Source organism: Heterodontus francisci, chromosome 28, assembly GCF_036365525.1.
Source record: "Heterodontus francisci isolate sHetFra1 chromosome 28, sHetFra1.hap1, whole genome shotgun sequence".
Lineage (NCBI taxonomy): Eukaryota > Metazoa > Chordata > Chondrichthyes > Heterodontiformes > Heterodontidae > Heterodontus > Heterodontus francisci.
Window position 1 is genome coordinate 31,999,241 of NC_090398.1, and position 15,733 is coordinate 32,014,973.

At 46.0% G+C, this 15,733-nt stretch overlaps 1 protein-coding gene across 1 annotated transcript in view; it reads left to right on the forward strand.

The window, feature by feature from the left end:
• LOC137345315 (NACHT, LRR and PYD domains-containing protein 3-like) overlaps positions 1-15,733 on the forward strand; it is a 99,157-nt gene that overhangs the window by 15,002 nt on the left and 68,422 nt on the right. The window contains exon 3 of the mRNA XM_068008813.1: positions 14,871-14,966. Within this exon, the coding sequence (XP_067864914.1) occupies positions 14,903-14,966 (64 nt within the window). The 5' untranslated portion in view covers positions 14,871-14,902. The remainder of the gene's footprint in view (positions 1-14,870; positions 14,967-15,733) is intronic.

Below are 15,733 nucleotides of genomic sequence, written 5' to 3' on the forward strand. Positions count from 1 at the left end.
CCAGTGTGATCAGACAGCCTGTAACCCGGGGAGGATGGACCCAGTGAGATCAGACAGTGTGTAACCTGGAGAGGATGGACCCAGTGAGATCAGACAGTGTGTAACCCAGGAAGGATGGATTCAGTGAGATCAGACAGTGTGTAACCCAGGGAGGATGGACCCAGTGAGATCAGACAGTGTGTAACCCGGGGAGGATGGACCCAGTGAGATCAGACAGTGTGTAACCCGGGGAGGATGGACCCAGTGAGATCAGACAGTGTGTAACCCGGGGAGGATGGACCCAGTGAGATCAGACAGTGTGTAACCCAGGGAGGATGGAGCTAGTGAGATCAGACAGTGTGTAACCCGGGGAGGGTGGACCCAGTGAGATCAGACAGTGTGTAACCTGGAGATGATGGGCCCAGTGAGATCAGACAGTGAATAACCCGGGGAGGATGGACCCAGTGAGATCAGACAGTGTATAACCCGGGGAGGGTGGACCCAGTGAGATCAGACAGTGTGTAACCCGGGGAGGGTGGACCCAGTGAGATCAGACAGTGTGTAACCTGGGGAGGATGGGCCCAGTGAGATCAGACAGTGAATAACCCGGGGAGGATGGACCCAGTGTGATCAGACAGTGTGTAACCCGGGGAGGATGGACCCAGTGAGATCAGACAGCGTGTAACCCGGGGAGGATGGACCCAGTGAGATCAGACAGTGTGTCACCCGGGGAGGATGGGCCCAGTGAGATCAGACAGTGTGTAACCCGGGGAGGATGGGCCCAGTGAGATCAGACAGTGTGTAACCCGGGGAGGATGGACCCAGTGAGATCAGACAGTGTGTAACCCGGGGAAGATGGACCCAGTGAGATCAGACAGTGTGTAACCCGGTGATTTAAAAAAATCTTTATTGGGATGTCAGTTTCAGCTAATCTTTCACCTCAATCCATATAGCCACCTTTTCCTGATATCCCTTTAAATGTTTAGAGAAGAGAAATCTATTAACGTGAGGTGTAAATTTAGCATTTGGCCCAGCATCAATTGGTGCTTGCAGCGGAGAGTTCGAATTTTCTACCGCCCTTCACACTTACAAATGTTTCCACACCTGATTCTCTAATTTGTAGACTATATCCCCTCACCCCAAATTCTCCAACCAGCAGAAATGGCTTATTTCTATTTACCCTAACCGATCCCACAATGTGTTGAAAGCTTCACTCAAATCACCTTCTTAATCCCAGGGAATGCAACCCGAACTCTGGAATCTCTCCTTGAACTTTAACCCTTGAATTTCATGTATCACTGTAGTGAATCTGCACTGCACTCCCTCCAATATATCCTTCCTAAAAAGTGGTTCCCAGAACTGACCACAGTACTACAGGTTAATGTGTGTCCGGCGAAATGGTGCACGAGAGAGTTTTAGATTCTGGAGGTAAAGGGATACGTCTGATGCAGAATAGACTTGTAGAAGATGGAGCGGTTACACCTGAAGAGAGCTGGCATCAATGTCCTCACTGTATAGTTCACTGGTACTTTGGGGGAGGATTTAAATTAATTAGGCAATGGGGTGGGCACCAGAACAAAATGTTGTGAGGGGAAACTAATGCACAGAGGACTGGGAAAGGCAAATAGCACTAATGTTAAGAATCGTGCAATAATACAAGGGATTGGACAGCAGCCGAATGTGAAGCAGTCTGGGATGTGTTTGGAGTGCAGATACCTGAATACATGTGGCATGGTAAATAAGGTCGGTGAGCTGCAAGTGCAAGTCACCACATGGAAGAATGATCCAATGGCAATCTCCGATACTCCATAAAGGAGCAATTTGGAACTTAATATTCCTGACTGCAAGGTATTCGGGAAAATTAAGAAGAAGGGATGTATTTGCAGCATTAATTTTAAAAAAGTCTATTGTAGCTCTGGAGAGGGTTGATGTTGTTGAGTTGAGAAGAGCAAAAAAGTAATAAAGATATAGGAAGTCCTACAAGAGAAGGGGCGGTACTGGACCTAATCTTAGGAAATGAAGCTGGACAAGTGGTAGAAGTGTCGGTGGGGGAGCATTTCGGGGATAGTGACCATAAATCTGCAAGATATAAAGTAGTTATGGAAAGGGACAAAGATGGACTAGAAATAAAAGTACTGAATTGGGAGAAGGCGGATTTCAATATGATAAAACAGGATCTGGCGAAAGTGAACAGGGAGCAGCTACTAATCGGAAAGTCGACATCAGACCAATGACAGTCATTCAAAGAGGAATGAATGAGAGGTCAGATCCAACATGTTCTGGTAAAGGTGAAGGGTAGGGCCAACAAGTCCAGGGAATCCTGGATGTCAAGGGATATGGAGGATTGGATAAAGAAAAATAGGAACCTTATGGCAGATCAGAGGGCTGAAAACAGCATAGGCCTGAGAGGAGTATAGAAAGTGTAGGGAGTACTTAATAAGGCAATTTGGAGAGCGAAGAGCGAGCATGAGAAAACACTGGCAGGCAAGATGAAGGATATTAAGGGCAAGAGGATAACCAGGGACAGAGTAGGGCCTATTAGGGACCAATTAGTGGCAATTTGTGTGTGGAGCTTGGTGAACTTGTCCATAGATCACTGAAGGCAGCAGCACAGATAGATAAGGTGGTTAGGAAGCCATATGGAATACTTGCCTTTATTAGCTGAGGCATAGAATATAAGGGCAGGCAGGTTATGATGGAACTGTATAAAACGCAAGTTTGGCCACAGTTGGAATACTGTGTACAGTTCTGCTCGTCACACTATAGGAACGATGTGATTACACTGGAGAGGGTGCAGAGGAGATTCACCACGATGTTGCCTGGGCTGGAGCATTTCAGCTATGAAGAGAGACTGAAAAGTCTAGGGTTGTTTTCCTTAGAGCAGAGAAGGCTGAGGGGGGACATGATAAAGGTATGCAAAATTATGAGGGGCATTGATAGGGTAGATAGGAAGAAACTTTTTCCCTTAGCAGAGGGGTCAATAACCAGGGGGCATAGATTTAAGGTAAGGGGCAGGAGGTTTAGAGGGATTTGAGTAAAACGTTTTTCACGCAAGGGGTTGGAATCTGGAACACACTGCCTGAAGGGGTGGTAGAGGCAGGAACCCTCAACATTTAAGAAGTATTTAGATGAGCACGTGAAATACCATAGCCTGCAATGCTACGGGCCAAGTGCTGGAAAATGGGATTAGAATAGTTAGGTGCTTGATGGCTGGCATGGACACGATGGGCCGAAGGGCCTGTTTCTGTGCTGTATAACTCTATGACGATAATGAATTTGATTACAATTAAGCAACAATAGAGGAGCTATTGCATTACTGAGTAATATAGGCCACCAAATAATGGAAAAGTGATTGAGGAGCAAATTGCAGGTAAGTTATAGGAAAATGAAAGAACTGCAGTGTAGTTGTGAAGGGAAATTTCAATCATCCTAATATAAACTGGGATAGTAACAGTGTAACCTACAAAGAGTGGGAGAAATTCCTGACATGTATACAAGAGAACTTCCTTTATCAGTGTTTCCAGCCCAACAAGGAAGAACGTATTGTTGAATCTAGCTTGATTAAGGTAAGAACATAAGAAATAGGAACAGGAGGCTCCTTGAGTCTGTTCCAGCATTCAGTACGATCATGGCTGATCTTCTGCCTCAACTCCACTTTCCCGCCCACTCCCCATATCCCTCGATTCCCTGAGAGATCAAAAATCTATCTCGGATTTAAATATTCTTAATGAGGAAACATCCACAACCCTCTGGGATAGAGAAATTTCAAGATTCCCTCTGGGGAATAAAGTGGAGAACTGTAGCATGTTTTAGTGGGAGAGCATTTGTGGAACCATGATCATAATCTCATCCAGCTTCGAATAATAATAGTAATGGAAAAGGACAAGGTACAATCAAGCATAAAAATACTTCAGTACAGGAGGACTCACTTTATTGAGTTGAAAAGGGATCTGGCTCAGATGGATTGGAATCAAAAAGTGGTCGTCAAAACAATAATGAAAAATGGGAGGACGTCAAATAGGAGATGCTTCATCCAGAAGAGACACATTCCTATTGGAGTGCAGGAAGGAAGGAAGGAACGGCATTCACACCGAGAGCAGCCTGGGTGATAAACGATATACAGGTTAAAATGAGATGGAAAAATACAGTACATGGGAATTGTAAAGTTCGTACTACAGTCGAGAACAAACCTAAATGTAGAAAATGCAAAGCAGATCTTAAAGGGAATATGAAGGGCCAAGACAGCGTATGAGAATAGATTAGCAGCTAACATAAAAGGGAATCCAAAATTGTTTTATAAATACATAATAATGAAAGGGTAGTCAAAAGGAATAGTGGGCCTGATTAGGGACCAAAAAATGAGAATTTATGGAGGCAGAGGGCATGGATGAGATACTAAATGAGTAATTTACATGTGCTTTTACTAGAGAAGAGGATGCTGTCAATGCAGCATGGAAGGAGGAGGCAGCAGTTTTTTTGATTATTCATTCATGGGATGTGGGCGTCACTGGCCAGGCCAGCATCTATTGCCCATCCCTAATTGCCGTTCAGAAGGTGGTGGTGAGCTGCCTTCTTGAACCGCTGCAGTCTATTTGGGGTAGGTACGCCCACAGTGCTGTTAGGAAGGGAATTCTAGGATTTTGATCCAGCGACAGTGAAGGAACAGTGATATAGTTCCAAGTCAGGATGGTGTGTGACTTGGAGGGGAAGTTGCAGGTGGTGGTGTTCCCATGCATTTGCTGCTCTTGTCCTTCTAGTTGGTAGAGGTCACGGGTTTGGAAGGTGCTGTCTAAGGAGCCTTGATGCGTTGCTGCAGTGCATCTTGTAGATGGTACACACTGCTGCCACTGTGCATCGGTGGTGAATGGAGTGAATGTTTGTAGATGGGGTGCCAATCAAGCAGGCTGCTTTGTCCTGGATGGTGTCGAGCTTCTTGAGTGTTGTTGGAGCTGCACCCATCCAGGCAAGTGGAGAGTATTCCATCACACTCCTGACTTGTGCCTGGTGGACAGGCTTTGGGGAGTCAGGAGGTGAGTTACCCGCCTCAGGATTCCTAGCCTCTGGCCTGCTCTTGTAGCCATGGTATTTATATGGCTACTCCAGTTCAGTTTCTGGTCAATGGTAGCCCCTAGGATGTTGATAGTGGGGGATTCAGCAATGGTAATGCCGTTGAATGTCAAGGGGAGATGGTTAGATTCTCTCTTGTTGGAGATGGTCATTGCCTGGCACTTGGGTGGCGCGAATGTTACTTGCCACTTATCAGCCCAAGCCTGGATGTTGTCCTGGTCTTGTTCGTAGTGATATTGAATAAGATGAAAATAGACAAAGGGAATGTACTTAAAAGGTTGGCAGTCCTTTAAAGTAGAAAATTCATCAGGCCTCATTGGGATGTATTCTGAATTACTGAGGGAAGGAAGGGTGGAAATTGTGGACCCTGTGGCCACAATATTCCAATCCTCCTCGGATGAGGGGTGGTGCCAGAGGACTGGACAATTGCAGATGTTACATCCCCGTTCAAAAAAGGGAAGAGGGATACACCTGCCAACAACAGGCCAACCAGCCGAATGTCAATGATGGGGAAACTTTTGGAAACAATAATCTGGAATAACATTAATTGGCGCTTGGAAACATATGGGCCAATAAATGAAAGTCAGTCCGGATCTGTTAAAGGCAAAATGAGCTTGCCTAAATTCATCAACTTCTTCAATGAAGTAATGGAGTGGGTTAATGAGGGTAGTGGGTTGATGTTGTATAGATGGACCTTAATGAATACTTTGCTTCAGTATTCACCAGTGAGAGGGACCTTGTCGTTTGTGAGGACAGCGTGAAACAGGCTGATATGCTCGAACAGGTTGATGTTCAGAAGGAGGATGTGCTGGAAATTTTGAAAGACATGAGGATAGATAAGTCCCCGGGGCCAGACGGGATATACCCAAGGTTTTTACGGGAAACGAGGGAAGAGATTGCCGCGCCTTTGGCGATGATCTTTGCATCCTCACTGTCCACTGGAGTAGCACCAGATGATTGGAGGGTGGCAAATGTTATTCCCTTGTTCAAGAAAGGGAATAGGGATAACCTTGGGAATTACAGACCAGTTAGTCTTACGTCGGTGGTGGGCAAATTATTGGAGAGGATTCTGAGAGACAGGATTTATGATTATTTGGAAAAGCATGGTTTGATTAGAGACATTCAGCATGACTTTGTGAGGGGCAGGTCATGCCTCACATGCCTTATTGAATTCTTTGAGGATGTGACAAAACACATTGATGAAGGAAGAGCAGTGGATGTGGTGTATATGGATTTTAGCAAGGCGTTTGATAAGGTTTCCCATGGTAGGCTCATTCAGAAAGTAAGGAGGCATGGGATACAGGGAAATTTGTCTGTCTGGATACAGAATTGGCTGGCCCATAGAAGACAGAGAGTGGTAGTAGATGGAAAGTATTCAGCCTGGAGCTCGGTGACCAGTGGTGTTCCACAGGGAAATGTTCTGGGACCTCTGCTCTTTATGATTTTTATAAATGACTTGGATGAGGAAGTGGAAGGCTGGGTTAGTAAGTTTGCCGATGAAACAAAGGTTGCTGGAGCTGTGGATAGTGTGGAGGGCTGTTGTAGGTTGCAACAGGACAGTGACAGAATGCAGAGCTGGGCTGAGAAATGGCAGATGGAGTTCAACTTGGAAAAGTGTGAAGTGATTCATTTTGGAAGGTTGAATTTGAATGCAGAATACAGGCTTAAAGACAGGATTCTTGGGAGTGTGGAGGAACAGAGGGATCTTGGGGTCCACGTCCATAGATCGCTCAAAGTTGCCACCCAAGTTGATAGGGTTGTTAAGAAGGCATATGGGGTGTTGGCTTTCATTAACAGGGGGATTGAGTTTAAAAGCCGTGAGGTTATGCTGCAGCTCTCTAAAGCCCTGGTTAGACCACACTTGGAATATTGTGTTCAGTTCTGGTCGCCTCATTATGGGAAGGATGTGGAAGCTTTAGAGAGGATGCAGAGGAGATTTTCCAGGATGCTGCCTGGACTGGAGGGCATGTCTTATGAAGAAAGGTTGAGGGAGCTAGGGCTTTTCTCATTGGAGCGAAGAAGGATGAGAGGTGACTTGATAGAGGGGTACAAGATGATGAGAGGCATAGATAGAGTGGATAGCCAGAGACTTTTTCCCAGGGAGGAAAGGGCTATCACCAGGGGGCATAATTTTAAGGTGATTGGAGGAAGGTTTAGGGGAGATGTCAGAGGTAGTTTCTTTACACAGAGAGTGGTGGGTGCGTGGAATGCATTGCCAGCGGTGGTAGTAGAAGCAGATACATTAGGGACATTTAAGCGACTCTTGGATAGGTACACGGATGATAGTAGAATGAAGGGTATGTAGGTAGTTTGATCTTAGAGTAGGTTAAATGTTCGGCACAGCTTCGTGGGCAGAAGGGCCTGCACTGTGCTGTACTGTTCTATGTTCTATGTTCTACCCTGCTACCAGGGAATGTGATCATGACACAGGAACCAGTACCAGTGAACAAAGTCAGATTCAACACCCTGCTACAAGGGAAGGTGATCAGGACACAGGAACCAGTACCAGTGAACAAAGTCAGATTCAACACCCTGCTACAAGGGAAGGTGATCAGGACACAGGAACCAGTACCAGGGAACAAAATCAGATTCAACACCCTGCTCCAAGGGAAGGTGATCAGGACACAGGAACCAGTACCAGTGAACAAAGTCAGATTCAACACTCTGCTACAAGGGAAGGAAATCACAGAATAATACAGGGCAGAAGAGGCCCTTCGGCCCATCGAGTCGGCACCGATGCATTAAAGACACCTGACCTGTCTGCCTCATCCCATTTGCCAGCACTTGGTCCATAGCCTTGAATGTTAGGACGTGCCAAGTGATCATCCAGGTATTTTTTAAAGGATGTGAGGCAACCGGCCTCTACCACACTCCCAGGCAGGGCATTCCAGACCGTCACCACCCTCTAGGTAAAAAGGTTTTTCCTCAAATCCCCCTTAAACCTCCCGCCCCTCACCTTAAACTTGTGTCCCCTCGTAACTGACCCTTCATCTCAGGGGAACAGTTGCTCCCTATCCACCTGTCCATGCTCCTCATAATCTTGGACACCTCGATCAAGTCACCCCTCAGTCTTCTCTGCTCCAGCATAAACAACATAAGCCTATCCAACGTCTCTTCATAGCTAAATATTCCATCCCAGGCAACATCCTGGTGAATCATCTCTGCACCCCCTCCAGTGCAATCACATCCTTCCTATAATGGGGCGACCAGAATTGCACACAGTACTCCACCTGTGGCCTTACCAAAGTTCTGTACAACTCCAACATAACCCCCCTGCTTTTGTAATCTATGCCTCAATTGATAAAGGCAAGTGTCCCATATGCCTTTTTCACCACACTATTAACCTGCCCTTCTGCCTTCAGAGATTTATGGACAAACACGCCAAGGTCCATTTGTTCCTCAGAACTTCCTAGTGTCAGGCCATTCATTGAATACTTTCGTGTCACATTACTCCTTCCAAAGTGTATCACCTCAAAATTCTCAGGGTTAAATTCCATCTGCCACTTTCTGCCCATTTGACCATCCCGTCGATATCTTCCTGTAACCCAAGACACTCAACCTCACTGTTAATCACTCGGCCAATCTTTGTGTCATCCAGAAACTTACTGATCCTACCCCCGACATAGTCATCTATGTCGCTTATATAAATGGCAAACAATAGGGGACCCAGCACAGATCCCTGTGGTACACCACTGGACACTGGCTTCCAGTCACTAAAACAGCCATCCGTCATCACTCTCTGTTTCCTACAGCTAAGCCAATTTTGATTCCACCGGATCAAGTTACCCTGTATCCCATGTGCATTTGCTTTCTCAATAAGTCTCCCATGTGGGAGCTTGTCAAAGGCTTTGCTGAAATCCATATAAACTACATCAACTGCACTACCCTCATCTACACACCTGGTCACATGCTCAAAAAATTCAATCAAATTTGTTAGGCATGACCTCCCTCTGACAAAGCTATGCTGACTATTCCTAATCAAATGTTGCCTCTCCAAGCGGAGATAGATCCTCTTTTTCAGAATTTTCTCCAATAGTTTCCCTACCACTGATGTGAGACTCACTGGTCTGTAGTTCCCTGGCTTATCTCTGCAACCTTTCTTAAATAGTGGGACCAGATTAGCTGTTCTCCAGGACTCTGTCACCTCCCCTGTGGCCAGAGAGGAATTAAAAATTTAGTTCAGAGCCCCTGCAATCTCCACGCTCACCTCCCACAGCATTCTGGGACACAAATCGTCCAGACCTGGAGATTTGTCCACTTTTAAGCCTGCCAAAACCTCCAATACCTTGTCACTTCCTATGACAATTTGCTCAAGAACTTCAGTCTCTGAGTTCCATATCTACATCCACATTCTCTTGAGTGAAGACAGATGTGAAGTATTTGTTCAACACGTAACCAATATCCTCTGGCTCCACCCACAGATTTGCCCCTTGGTCCCGAATGGGTCCTACTCTTTCCCTGGTTATCCTCTTCCCTTTGATATACTTAAAGAATATCTTGGGATTTTCCCTACTTTTACCAGCCAGAGCTTTCTCATATCCCCTCTTTGCTCTCCTAGTTGCTTTCTTAAGCTCCTTAAGCTACACTTTCTGTGCTCCACTAATGCTTCCGTTGATTTGCTCTCCTTGTATTTGCTAAATGCCTCTCTTTTCCTTCTCATCGTACCCTGAATGTTTCTGGTCATCCATGGTTCTCTGGGCTTGTTGCTCCTACCTATTATCCTACAGGGAACATGTTGGGCCTGTACCCTCCCCATTTCCTTTTTGAATGCTTACCACTGCTCTTCTGTATATTTCCCAACAAGTAACTCTTTCCAGTCTACCTTGGCCAGATCCTGCCTTATTTCACTAAAACTCGCTCTCCCCAGATCCGAAATCTTTTTTTTTTTTGCAACTTGTCTATTTCTTTCTCCATAACAAGCTTAAATTGTACCATGTTGTGGTCGCTATCACCAAAATGCTCCCCCACCAACTCATCAACCACCTGTCAGGCTTCATTCCCCAGAAGTATGTCCAACACTGCAGCCTCACCTGCTGGATCCTCTAGATGTTGAGCTAAAAAGTTATCCTGTATACATTTTAAGAACTCCACTCCACCTAAGCCCTTAACACGATGACTATCCCAATTAATGTTGGGAAATTTGAAATCATCTAATATAATTACCCTATTATTATTTTTACACACCTCTGCGAATTGCACACATATTTGCTCCTCAATTTCCCACTGACTATCTGGGAGTCTATAATAAACACCTCGCAATGTGGCTGTCCCTTTTTTATTCCGAAACTCTACCCATAAAGCTTCATTTGATGCCCCCTCCAAGATATCATCTCTCCTTACTGCAGTAACTGACTCCTTAACTAATATTGCAATTCCCCCTCCCCTTTTGCCCCCTCCCCTTTTTCCCCCTCCTCTGTTTAGCCTGAAGATTCTATATCACGGGATACTGAGCTGCCAATCCTGCCCCTCCCTCAACCATCTCTCCGTGATGGCTACTGTATCACAATTCCACGTGTCAATCCTTGCCCTTAACTCATCCGTTTTACCTGTAATACTCCTGGTATTAAAGTAAAGACCATCCATCCTGGTCTTACTCCCTTGAAACTTACTTCTGCTGTATTCCCTCTGACTTGTTTGCTTACCTGTGTTTAGCTGTATCCCTATTCTGCTGGGAGTCTGCATCGCCTACCCCTGCCAAAATACTTTAAACCCCTCCCAACAGCATTAGCAAACCCGCCAGCATGGAACTTGGTCCCCCTCTGGTTCAGATGTAGACCCTCCCGCTTATACAGTTCCCACCTTCCCCAGAAACGGTCCCAGTGGTCTAGGAATCTAAAACCCTCCCTCCTGCACCAACTCTTAAGCCATGCGTTCATCTGTGCTATTCTCCTATTTCTATACTCGCTGGCACGTGGCACTGATAGTAATCCAGAGATTACAACCCAAGAGGTCCTGCATTTTAGTCTACTGCCTAACTCCCTGAATTCTTGATGCAAGACCTCATCCCTCTTTCTGTCTATGTCATTGGTGCCAACATGTACCATGACCTCTGCCTTATCACCCTCCCCCTTCAGGATGCCCTGCAGCCATTCAGTGACATCCCAAACCCTGGCACCAGGGAGGCAACACACCATCCTGGAGTCACGTTGACGGCCACAGTAGCGCCTTTCTGTTCCCCTGACTATAGAATCCCCTATTATTATTGCTCTTCCTCTCTTTCCTCCTTTCTGTGCAGACAGGCTGCTTGTGGTATCAGAAGCTTGGCTCTGTCCGCACTCCCTGGAGGAACCAGCCTCAGCAGCCTCCAAAATGGAATACCGATTTTCAAGCGAGACCCCAGGGGACTCCTGAACTACCTGCCTGTTTCACTTGGACTGCCTGGTGGTCACCCATTCCCTTCCTTCCTCAAGTCCCTTCAGCTGCGGTGTGACCACCTCTCTATACGTGCTATCCACAATGCTCTCAGACTCGCGGATGCTCCACAGTGTTTCCAGCCATCGTTCCAGCTCGAAATCCGAGCTTCCAGGAGCTGCAGCTGGATACGCTTCCTGCACACATGCTGGACCCGGGCATTGGAAATGTTCCCAGATTCCCACGTGCAGGAAGAGGAGCAAGCCACGGCTTTAAGCTCTCCTGGAATGACTAAACCCTTTAAATGTAAAACTTTAGAAGACTATTATAATAAAAAATCAACTAAGTCTTGCTAAAACAATGACTTACAATTCAATCCAGTTTGAAAAATACCCATCCGGACTTACTCACCAGTCAGCTGTGCTCTTTGGAAACTCTCGGCTCCCCTCACGCTCTTTGAGGACAGGTAGGAAACGAAAGGAGCTCCTCGCTCCCTCCTCACCAGACTCTCTCTGTCACAAACTCCCACTTTAGCACTCTAATACAGCCCCAGTTAGCACTCCAGTGCAAACAAGGTCAGCACTGTAAATTGGCCCACTTTTATACTGTCTGAACCTCACCCCTGAAAACTGGTTTAATCCAATTATCGAATTAACAAGGTGCAGCTGCAAGCAGAGCCTGAGTGACCTCCATTTAAATCTAGTCTAAACCTCACCTTCTCCAACCCAAACTGCCACTGTTAAGTTAATCTGCTAAATAAAAGAAAGACTAAACTGAAGATAAAACTAACCTTTAGTTTTCCTCAGTCACAGAACTCCCACTTTAGCACTCTAATGCAACCCCAGTCAGCAGTCCAGTGCAGATCAGGACACAGGAACCGATACCAGTGAACAAAGTCAGATTCAACACCCTGCCTCAAGGGAAGGTGATCAGGACACAGGAACCAGTACCAGTGAACAAAGTCAGATTCAACACCCTGCCACAAGGGAAGGTGATCTGGACACAGGAACCAGTACCAGTGAACAAAGTCAGATTCAACACCCTGCTACAAGGGAAGGTGATCAGGACACAGGAACCAGTACCAGGGAACAAAATCAGATTCAACACCCTGCCTCAAGGGAAGGTGATCAGGACACAGGAACCAGTACCAGTGAACAAAGTCAGATTCAACACCCTGCCTCAAGGGAAGGTGATCAGAACACAGGAACCAGTACCAGTGAACAAAGTCAGATTCAACACCCTGCTACAAGGGAAGGTGATCAGAACACAGGAACCAGTACCAGTGAACAAAGTCAGATTCAACACCCTGCTACAAGGGAAGGTGATCAGGACACGGGAACCAGTACCAGTGAAAAAGTCAGATTCAACACCCTGCTGCAAGGGAAGGTGATCAGAACACAGGAACCAGTACCAGTGAACAAAGTCAGATTCAACACCCTGCTACAAGGGAAGGTGATCAGGACACGGGAACCAGTACCAGGGAACAAAGTCAGATTCAACACCCTGCTACAAGGGAAGGTGATCAGGACACGGGAACCAGTACCAGGGAACAAAGTCAGATTCAAGGACCTGCTGCAAGGGAAGGTGATCAGGACAGAGGAACTTGTACCAGTGTTGGTGATCCCACTGCAGGAACTGGTCCAAGTGTAGCGACTCCTTCCAGAGATTTAAGAAATGAGAATCATCCAAGGCTTGACCAAGAAACAGTTTAATGAAATAAAAATCATTTCAAATAAAACAATTCCGAACGTTTCCACTATTACAGCATAAGTTAACCTATTCACTTATTGACCAGTAAAGAAATAGCACCGATAAAAATATTAATTCCGTGTGGTATATCTTGTTTTCTATCCCTGTCTTATATTACTGCACGGTTTTCAGATAAAAGTCCTAATGGTGGAGTAATTGCTTTTATTACACAGAATCGACACCACGATCTAAATGGCAACCCAATCATGTGGCTACAAAGAAAGCCAGAACTGTGCCCATCCCTTTCATTAAAATGAAATAAGCAGATTATCAGCATCACCTGTGCTGCTCATTGGAGGTTCGCAGAATGATAGAAATCAACTTCACCATTGCTAATGCTAAATAATAACATCCAGGACCTCTAAATGTGGAGGAGCACTTTGACTAAGAGCAACTGCAAGTGAACCCCATTGGCACAGCGGTTAGCACCACAACCTCACAGCTCCAGGAACCCGGGTTCAGTTCTGTGTGCTGCCTGTGCGGAGTTTGCCAGTTCGCCCAGTGACTTTGTAGGTTTCTTCTGGGTGCTTTGGTATCTTCCCACATGACAAAGACTTGTGGGTTGATAAGTAAATTGGCCATTGTAGAAATTACCCCCAGTGTAGGTAGGCTGTAGGAGATTTGAGGGAAGGTGGGGATTTAAGAGGGAAAATGGGTTTAATGGAGGCTTAGGCTAAATGGGTGGTTGATGGTCAGCGCAGTCTTGGTGGGCCAAAGGATCTGTTACAGTGCTGTATGACTCGATGAAGTTTGTGGGCAATTACAGACATAGTGGACCCCTCAAGAGTCACCCAGTGTCTGCATAGAAACATCTTCAATCCACAAAGCTGCAAGAAGATATCCAGGCAAATTGTGAATGGGTTCAGGTGGTAGAAATCTGGCCCACTGCTGCAATAGAGGAAGAAGTTCCGTGTCCTCACTATGATACCTAATGTAAGCATAATAACTCACTACACCATTACTCTTTCCTTATCCTTGTGTTACCTTTTTTTTCTTCTTTCATGGGATGTGGGCAGAGTTGGCTGAGGTGAGGGTTCTTGTGAGGGTGCAGAGGAGATTTACCAGAATGGTCCTAGGGATGAGGGATTTTAGTTACAAGGTTATTTTGGAAAAGCTGGGTTTGTTCTCGTTAGAACAAAGGAGATTGATAGGAGATTTAATAGAAGTGTCCAAGGTTATGATAGGCTTAGATAAGTTAGACAAGTAACATTTGTTTCCATTAACTGATGGTACAAGGACTGGCGGACACAGATTGAAGGTTTTGGGCAAGACATGCAGGGGAATATGAAGAAGAACTTTTTTACACAGTGAGTGGTAATGACCTGGAACTCGTTGCTCACAATAGAGGAGGTGGAAGCGGAGACAACCAATGACTTCAAGAGGAAATTGAATGGCCACTTCTGGGAAATAAACTTTGAGAGCTATGGGGATCAAGTAGGGGAGTGGGACTGACTGGGTAGTTCCGTGGAGAACTGGCAGGAACTAATTGGGTTGAATTACCTCCTTCTGTGTCGTAAATAATTCTATAATTCACTGGGCAGCTGTTTGTGTTATGTCTGATGTGGAGAGTTGATCATAACGCTCGAGAATTATTCGGTCCCAGAGCTAACAGCTATTGTACTAATCGGGGAGGAGGGACTGATATCATGTTTAACAAGGCAACGTTCCACCTCTCATTTTCATTTTTCTGTGTAACCTTCCTATTAATATTGTATTTATTACAGAATATCCGAATCTGGGAACGCCTGTCACCACCATGGCTGAAGGTTCAAACAGGGGAGAAGATCCAACATCTTCAACAAGAATGAGAATGGACACAGGTAGGTTCACAAAATACTTTAAATATAATTTCTGTCCTGATAAAGGTATCCAGGTCCTGAGCAGGAAGCTGCAGCTCACATAGGAAGAGGGAACAGGACAGGGACTGAGTGAGTGATCATCTAGAGGGGCATCATATTGAAAGGTGGACGGAGCCCCTGAGCACTGGAACTGTCCAGTAGATACCTGGTATTGGGACTGTAAGGGGGATAAAGAAATAGGCAGGATTTTCCATCCGGGGGAAGGAAACAGTGGTTGGGATTGTTTCCGTGTGCCAAACCCGCCCACGGGGGAAGGAGTCACAAGCCCTAGTTTGTGCCAGACAGTTAATGGCCAGAGAGGGCAGGCTCACCGTCTAATTAATGACAGCAGACAGACTGTCGAAGCTGGAGGGTCTGTCAGAGACCGTCGAGCTTGAAAGGAGTAGCAGGCTGTAATAGAGGGTGATGATGCTTCAAAATGGAGGCACTCTCTCTATCCTCAACTTTTCCAAACTTAAATTTAAAAATAATGGATCTTGCAGCCAAGCCACCACTGTTAGTGGGGGAACCCCTCTCCTGGGCAGAGTGTGGCTGTTGCTTCACCCAAGCAGGCAGGGTGGGCCTCTAGACATTCCCGGAGTACTGGCCTTCCCGGTCTGCCGCTGGGAGGCTGCCTCCAGGCAGTTAAACTGGCTCCTGCTGCCTGCAAGGATCTGAAGGCCAAATGGAAAATCCCAATTGACCTCCTTTAATTGCCCGCAATAGGCTCTTCGTGAACTAGTCAGCTA